This window comes from Anguilla rostrata, chromosome 13, assembly GCF_018555375.3.
Source record: "Anguilla rostrata isolate EN2019 chromosome 13, ASM1855537v3, whole genome shotgun sequence".
Taxonomy (NCBI): Eukaryota; Metazoa; Chordata; class Actinopteri; order Anguilliformes; family Anguillidae; genus Anguilla; species Anguilla rostrata.
The window spans coordinates 13,731,087-13,739,501 of NC_057945.1; the positions used below are offsets into that span (position 1 = coordinate 13,731,087).

General features: G+C 40.5%; 2 protein-coding genes and 1 long non-coding RNA gene across 22 annotated transcripts in view; 1 reads left to right on the forward strand and 2 right to left on the reverse strand.

Annotated features, from left to right (window-relative positions):
• Positions 1 to 375, reverse strand: part of LOC135237140 (twist-related protein 2-like) — a 29,435-nt gene extending 29,060 nt beyond the window's left edge. For 3 of the 17 annotated variants that reach the window (XM_064303927.1, XM_064303925.1, XM_064303926.1), the window contains exon 1: positions 210 to 372. The gene's annotated coding sequence lies outside the window, so the exon portion shown is untranslated. Of the gene's footprint in view, positions 1 to 102 lie in introns of all 17 variants that reach the window. The other 14 variants (XR_010324759.1, XR_010324758.1, XM_064303938.1 and 11 more) reach the window with 10 other exon arrangements.
• A 457-nt stretch (positions 376 to 832) lies between these two features.
• Positions 833 to 7,293, forward strand: LOC135238174 (uncharacterized). Of its 3 annotated transcripts, XR_010325032.1 has the most exons (6): positions 833 to 951; positions 1,236 to 1,339; positions 3,052 to 3,109; positions 3,553 to 4,037; positions 4,474 to 4,610; positions 6,492 to 7,293. It is a non-coding gene; the product is annotated as an uncharacterized LOC135238174 (long non-coding RNA). The 3 variants fall into 3 exon arrangements; XR_010325030.1 differs by lacking the exon at positions 3,052 to 3,109; XR_010325031.1 differs by lacking the exon at positions 3,052 to 3,109 and having other exon boundaries at positions 3,553 to 3,901; positions 4,466 to 4,610.
• LOC135238173 (docking protein 5-like) lies at positions 1,932 to 7,950 on the reverse strand. 2 transcript variants are annotated; one of them, XM_064305888.1, is made up of 6 exons: positions 7,720 to 7,950; positions 7,419 to 7,538; positions 6,485 to 6,674; positions 4,514 to 4,640; positions 3,669 to 3,795; positions 1,932 to 2,917 (listed from the first exon to the last, which is right to left on the reverse strand). In XM_064305888.1, the coding sequence occupies exons 1-6, from the start codon at positions 7,865 to 7,867 to the stop codon at positions 2,856 to 2,858; spliced, it is 774 nt and encodes a 257-aa protein (XP_064161958.1). In that variant the 5' UTR covers positions 7,868 to 7,950; the 3' UTR covers positions 1,932 to 2,855. The 2 variants fall into 2 exon arrangements, with proteins under 2 accessions (XP_064161958.1, XP_064161957.1); XM_064305887.1 differs by lacking the exon at positions 1,932 to 2,917 and having other exon boundaries at positions 3,249 to 3,795.
• Positions 7,951 to 8,415: the final 465 nt, after the last annotated feature.

Below are 8,415 nucleotides of genomic sequence, written 5' to 3' on the forward strand. Positions count from 1 at the left end.
GCATGGATAGTACTTGTGGTGGTTTTTTTGCCCTATAATAAACAGACAGCATATTCGATTCACCTAGCACAGGCTGCACAGCTCCTGTCCTTTAGTACATACCTTTGCACCACTTTGCAAAGCAACCTATGATTCTATTTTGATTTTACTGGGTGCTGTAATACAAATATACTGGAAGCTGTTGAGGGATGTACATACTTGGAACGCACCATGAACAGAAAACATGTGAATGACCACAAGAATGATTCTGATTCTGAAGTCGTACATCATAACCATCTCCAGCTATAACAGGGCTGCCCAACGCTGTTCCTGCAGATCTTCCATCCTGTTGGTATTCACTCCAACCCTAACAAAGCACACCTCGTTCGACAACTAAAGATCTTGTTGGACTGCTAATAAGTATATTCAGGTGCACCAATTTAGAATTTAAATGAAAACCTTGAGGATAGTAGATCTCCAGGAACTGGGTTGGGCACCCCTGAGCTATAACCTCACTTAACCTCTTTAAAACCAGTCACGCAGGTTGTGTTCACTATCATATTTAGTGCTACAACCTTCGCAGTTATCAGGTACATTGCATTCATTTCCCTGTATGTAAATTGCTAGATTATGTCTGGCATTACATCAATAACTGGTAAACCAGAACAACTGGTGTGATAGACTGTAAAAACAAAAATCCCCTAAGACAGGGGTGTCCGCTCTCATCCGAAAAGGGCCAGTGTGGGAACAGGCTTCTGTTGTAGCCCAGCACTAAAATAACTGAAACTACTCATCGTGGTCTTGATTGAAGACCGTGATTAGTTAATTAGTAGAATCAGGTGTTGTAGTGCTGGGCTACAGCAAACACCTGCACCCACACTGGCCCTTTTCAGATAAGATTGAGCACCAGAGAAGAAGTCTATGCTGTTTGGTTGCCTTTGCTCTCCATGTCTGCTCACCAGTTCTGCCTCAGTATAGTCCTGTTCTCTTCTGTCTTGTTTGCCTTGGCTATGTATAAATCATACTGGAAAGGGATAGGAGACCTGTGGAATATTGGATAATACGTTGGCACACATTCTGGAATGAACTGCAGAAATTGCCTCTGAAATAGATTTTTTTATGTATTTATTTTTTTGGCCAAATGAAAGCAAAATCAAATTTGTTTGCAATGCCAACTCCCCCCAACCAGGGGAAAATTTTTTTTGAACCACCTGGTGGGAGGTTGAACAAATGCTTGTGATTTCATGCATCCACAGGAGTGTTTCAGTTCATGAGGAGCTGAGTGCTCGTCTGCAGTGGAGTGGAGACGGCATTAGACAGAGACATTCACAAGTAGTGTGTGACATGTTATCTGCTGATGGTATGTGATTCAAATTTGAGTTATAACTTCAGTGTCTGCTGTTCTAGTCTCACTAAATAAGCAGCAATTGAAATACATGTAATTTCAGACAGTTTATAATGCTCTGGAAAAAAAATTACAACGGTTTACCCTAGGAAATACTGCGTGAAAATACTGCATGGGACTTCATACTGTGACCAAGAAATAAAATATTAAATTAGGCTACACCCATCCATGCCAATACATTCTTGGACATGTGGTATTGGCAGGCAAGAACAGCCACATCAATCCAAAATGTTGTGAAACCTTTTTCTTTGAAAGTTCTGGATGGTTTTGTGATAATTACATAAAAGAATATTTGGTAGCATGACCTAATTATACATTTAAATAAACATACAGTACAGAAGGGGCACAAAGGTGCAATGAATAGCAACATTGCTTCACAGCAAAAAGGTACTGAGTTTGAATACTGAGGCTTTTTGTGTGGAGTTTGCGTGTTCTCCCCGTGTCCACATTGGTTACCGCTGGGTACTTCGGTTTCCTCCCACAGTCCAATGACATGCAGGTAGGCTAATTGGAGACTCTAAATTGCTTGAATGTGTGTGTGAATGAAGTGTGGGCTCTGCGATAGATTGGCGGCCTGTACAGGGTGCATTCCTGCCTCTTGCTCAGTGCATGCTGGGATAGGCTTCAGCCCCCACATGGCACGGATCAGGAATAAGCGGTATATAAAATGGATGGATGAATAAACATACAGTTGATATGCAACACACACATGGACATTCATTTCAGTTTATGTAAATATTTATACTCATGAGAATGGAGTTTTATTGTATGGTACAGCCATGATCATGTTATCACCATGTAGAATGATGTAACTTCAAGCAAATTAATAAAATATAGTCAGCCCAGTTTACTCTAACAAATAGTGCAATGGAATTTTTCTATCAACAACAACTGTATTTCAGTCCACTAGCACACTCTGGTGGAGCAACAGTTCTTTTAAAGAAAAAGCACCATACTCTTGGCTACTGTCTGGTAAGATTAAATCTCCCCTGTGTTAATTTCAAAACATAAAATCTCATTATGTCCTACATATTTACATGGTAATCTACAGTATATACACAAAATAGGAAGTTGCTTTTCTCTCTCTCTCTCTCTCTCATATATATATATATATATAGAAATTAATTCTTATTGATTTATAATCCTCAGTTTAAATGTGTGTATTAATCATACATAATAATGCAGTATGTTTGCAATGAAACTTCTAACATTACAAACTTACATACATACCTAGCAAGTTGTGTGCTGAACAAAAACAACATCAGTTACATTAAAATTCAAAGTCACTGAAATCAGTGGTGCATCATCTGGCTCATATTTATCATAAAAAGAAACACTGGACATTTCAGCTCAGTTACCCAAAATTTCTTCCGTCAGTTTTATGCGATTTAAAAAAATATAAATGTGCTTTCAAATCTCATCTTCTCGATGAGTTTCTCTTCTGTCTTTTCTTTGAGGTGAATTTGCATTCTCATCTGCAAGTCCTCCTCTCCTTGACTTCTACAGGAATGATGTTTTCTTCAATGATGTTCTCTAAAAAGTGCAAAAGATGAGAACAGTATCACCACACATTCAGTACAATAACGGTGCAGGTGTGTGCTGTATGATGACATGATAATATTCCAACTGAACATATAAGTAATAGAAAATAAATTATTTCTTCACAGCACCTTTCTGACTCCAGACAGCTGTAATTGACTCCACATAACAAACCAGAATTAACAGGTACCTGGAATGACCTTTTTTTTGGTAATATAATGGTGATAAAATATTTGTTTGGACATACCAGACCTGTCAATATGCATGATGACAGGTGTGTAACTGAACTGGTGTTCTGGTACTTTTCATGGGGTTCAATTTCAAGTACATGTTTAAAGAAAATCATTGATTGATTTCATGTAACAGCACTGGGACCTTTAACTAAGATATTTTATAACATACAGTCATATGGCATACACAAGTCAATTCCTTGTTTTTCATCCAGAATTCAGAATATCCAATTACGTCAATAGGCGCCATTTCATAACAATGTCTTAACAGAAATGAGGCTGCCCCTAAGCCCAATCGCCATGTCATCGAGTTGTGTGGGTCCATCAATCTAATGTTGGACAGGCTGAAACTACACCGCAATGCAAAGATGCAACTTGACATTTCCCGTTTCCTTTCAGCTCAATGATGGCAACTCGCCATCGCTCGTTCTGGACGAGCTGCTCAAGTCGGGAGGAAGAGTGGAAGGATTTGAGGGGCGAGGGCGATGCTAACCGACGGCCTGGCGCTAACTCACCTTCCGAGCGCCCCGCCCGCGCGCCGCCGCCGCCTCCTCGTCGGCTGACGCACGGCCAGCGCTCGCTCAGACGGCACGGCGATTTCGCGATCTTATCAGCCGCACTCCGATCCGTCGTCTTCTCATTCTGCGGTAGGGGAAAATGAGCCGTTTTTCGCTGGAACGGACAATCCGTTTCTAACACGGAGGTCTGGATTCGAATCAGGATCCTTAACTTTGACTAATAAATGCAAGTGAGCCTCTCTTTTTCCTTCACGGGCAAGAAGAGGGGAAAAAAACCGTTAAGAACAAAGGTTGATTAAATCCAGGCCTGTGTGCAGAAAATAGAGGGCTATTGTATCTCAGCGACCTCAGGCAAGAAACCACACAGTCAGCATTCTCAGTTATCACTTTGCCCTCTAAAGAATAAATCACTCACATGCCATCTATCTGCATCTTAATGAGGTCCAGTTAAGAGATCTCATTGCCTTGGGTTTTATCCACTGTTTATCCAGTTGCTTAGATAAATTAATCTCAGAAGAGATCCATGATAATTCTTTTGTCATCAACAATTGTAGATGTTGATTTCACTTATTCAAGAGCCTGTACTTCCAGTTACAAAATTGTTTTGATTTTCTATGGTCATACAAAAATCAAGTAATGCCATAATACTATGGAATCAGAATGCATTTGTGGAGTGGATTGTGGAATGGATTATTATGATATCCATCAATTATTATATTAGCTATACTGCATCATAATTACATTCTGGCCATAACATTTCCAACAAACGTTTGGTGAAATATCCTTTTTTTAAGTATTCTAGGAAACTGTGAATGAAGGCACCCTCTAAGTCCTTCCCATACCTTGGACGTCCCAGTCATCCAGTCGTGATGTTCTGCGATGGTCAACGCTGCTGAGTGGACCTTCTCATAGATGGCCTCTCCCTCTCGTGTCTGAAAGGTGAACAGCCCCTCCCCTGTGTCACACATCCTGGAAGAAAGACAACATGGGTTTAAATATGCCCCCCCCCCCCCCTAGGTTGTACATCGTGAGAAAGAAACAATGCAAATTTTAATGCATCCCCTGCTCTATGTGGCACAACCTCGGAGGGACATGGTGTTGCTGCAACCAATGCTATCAATTAAGGATAGCACAGAGAAACATGTGCCCTCCAAATCCCCCTCCCCCATCCTCCCCCAAAGAGCATGATGTCAGCCACCACTTCTCCTCACACCACAGTCCACATGTCGGGCTTGCACAGACATGAGTCAGAGGAAGATGCAGCTCAACTGGTGGACCGCAGACACCCAGTCGAACAGTGCAGGTCGCTATTGCACAATTAGGACGCCCGGCCCACCGGTACCCTCTCTTCTCTTGTCAATGTTAGCTTCAGCTGTACACCACCCTGTGGGTCTGCTGGCCATAGTTGGCACAAGGTCTGGATCCAATACCAGACCACAGGGCTCATCCATGAACGGCGGCAGTGTAGTAGTGTAGGTCTTGTAACCTAAAGGTCACAGGTTTGATTCCCAGATAGGACACCGTCGTTGTACCCTTGAGCAAGGTACTTAATCTGCATTGCTTCAGTACATATCCAGCTGTATAAACAGATGCGAGTAAATGCTATGTAAAAGTTGTGTAAGTCACTCTGGATAAGAGGATCTGCTAAATGCCTGTAATGTAATGAACTGGATCTGCAAATGCAATCACACGGTCACATTTACATTTATCGGCCAGTTTCCATGTGACTCCTCTCACAATCCTACAGAGCTCTTTCTGCTGCTCATATGATATCTTTATCCCAAGAGGAATCCTTCCATCATAAATTACCACTGCATGCTAATAATCACCTGCTCTATGTGAGATGTACAGTGCACCGCAAGTTATCCTGTCAATGGTATTTTAGCCAACATAGACAGCTGAAGGATTTACCTTCACTACGGGGGAAATGTTCGGCGGCGAAACCATCTGTTGCACAATCCCCGCGCCCGAACATTGTAGCGGTATCTAAATCACGGCTAATCACTGCAGATGGCGGGTATTTTTGACTTGGAAAGACCGCGAGCATATTATCTCTGCTACATTTAATGGGAAAGAAAATCAGCTCGCTCTCCCTGACTCTTTTTGAGCACCGAAACTAATACGACACTGATCTTTTTCCCCCCGCAGACAACAATGCTGAACTTGTTTGTGGCTGAATTTTATACCGCCCGGAATAGAAAGGGAACAGGAGCCTGGTACAGCTTCCATAAAAGCTGCACTCGAGGAGATACAGATCATTTACTTATTCAGTGTTTCCATGATAGAGGCAAAAACAAAGTTATTATGATTATGATGATCATCATGGCAATGATTATTATCAGTAGTAGTATTTATATAATTTGCAATGTAAAAATTCTCTTGTGCCCTACAGCTACCCCAGCGGTAGGGCACCAGATCATTTTTACATTGCAAATTATATAAATACTACTACTGTTCAACCAGTTTTCATCCAGGGAGCCTCATCCAGACTCAAAGGCCTTCAGGGGAACCCCATCACAAGTTAAAAAGGGTTATACTTAAAAACAAAAAGGCTTTTTGACAATCAAAAGGGGGGTTGTTTAAGATTGCAACCGGGGGGAAATGAGCAGACAGATTGCAATCACAGACCCGCCTGTGGTACCTTTGTGGACCCCCTGTTGAAAACCCAGGCCCTGGAGCAGTACTTTTCCACTTTTTATAATAAAGGAAACATTCCTCTTCATTCTGTATATAGAAAATCTACAGCAGTAGCATTATTGTTTAGACGATTCATTTTTGGTTCTTTTTTGGTGGTATAAATATAAATTGCTTACCTCCCAGCTTCAAAGGTGAACCAGGTTTTATCTCGACCATAACGACGCAGAGCTGTCAACGGCCAGGACGTGATTTTGGAGTGAGGGCTGAGCGCGTCAAGGAGGCAAATGGTTTCCATGGTAATCTGAAGAAGGCATTCCCCGTGTACGTCCAAGCTACGAGATGGCATCAAGAACACATGGAATCTCTCTAAAGAAATGAGGTAGATGTCACAAAGTAAATATACAAAATAGTTGTCATGTGATGTCACTGCTACAATTTCATTTTTTAAATATAAATCGGATTCTGATGTTAATGCATTCTAAAATATGAAAAGAAATGGTCAGCCATCCTGCAATGTATAAACATTGTCACTAAATTGCACGCCACAGAGATCCTGCATTATAATTTAGTTAAAACGCTTCTGTTACTACATTTTTTCACAAAGCTCAAAGCTTTTATTTTGTTAATGTTTTGTTGACTGTAATGTCAAAATCCATGCAAGCACAGGGGTACATGTCACCATTTCTGCTTTTTTTTTGTTTTACAAATATGATTCTGTTTAATAAGTTGTGAACCAGCCAAACGATTCTGCACAAGAACATGGCGGCTCTGTTAATAGTATGTGAAGGGCAAATGACAAACTTAAAATGTTCTGCTGGCATTTCCTTCATATGGATAGTCAGTAATGGTTGCAGATGATGGCTAAAATCTTTCTTTGGAAAGACTGCACAAATGTTCCTCATTACATTTTATGGAAAGGAAAATGAACTCACTCTCTTCATCTCTTTTTGACCTAATAAACTAATAAATAAATAACTCCTCACTACTCAGTACTAATTTCTCCTGTTTTCACATTTCTTCAATCAATTTCTTCAGTCACAATAATTTTTTGAAGGTTCCTGCAAAAGCAGGCCTCCGTCATCACCTGTTAAACAGCAGGCTTGTACATACCACTCTGCTCTCTGTGTGCTCTCGTTGCCAGTAGGTCTGGCTCCCCGAAGTTTAAGTCTCGACTTTTCGACTCAAGGCATTCCATTTGCAGTGCTTTACACCACTCGTTGGCCTCCAGTTCTGTAACAAGATGGAGTCTGAGGCTTGTCATCAACGAGCTGCTGCAGTCTGACGGTCTCTGTTCTTGGAATGGCACTTCAGTTAAATCTGGGATAGCCGAATGCCATAAGCCCAGAGCAGAACTGCATTTCCCATCATGCATCTAGGATAGCGCCTTAAGCCATTAAAATAATTCACTCACCTGACTCGAAAGCAATAGCCTTGGAGGAGTCGTCATTGAAAACCACACTCAGTGCGTGCTTCTTTTTGACACTTGGTAACCTCGTTACATTTTTGATGTCAGTCAGCTCTGTAACCTGAAATAAAAACCGATATAAGATTGCCAACATTATCAGTCCAGTTCCCCCAAAATAACTCACTGATTTAAACTCTGGCCTGGATTTAATCCATGTGTCCTTACATTTGACTCATAAAAAATGTACCAACATATATCATTGTTCCATTTTTTTAATCATATACAGTTTTATGAGTCAATTGAGCATTGAATTCCTTGAACTCCAAATTCTTTTGCGAAGACAAAAAGTTGCAATTTAAGGACAAATGTCTGTGTTAATGTGTCAAAAAAAATTTTTTCTCTGTAAAACATCTATTAGTTGCAACTATATGAAAGTAATTATATAAACAGAGATTTAATGATATTATCTTAGGTTCTGTGTGCAATTAAACAATACATCTTGCCGGTTATACACTAATGACTCCATGATTTATATGGATATAAACATACATAGTTGTTCGTAGATAGAAATATGAGTAATCTTGAAAAAATACATATCACCCTAGAGTAGGTATGCTGACAGCAACCTTCATTTTTCCATAACCCAGTAACCTTTCACAAAATAAAATGTAGCTTTCTTTCTGATTGGTAGAAATTAAATGA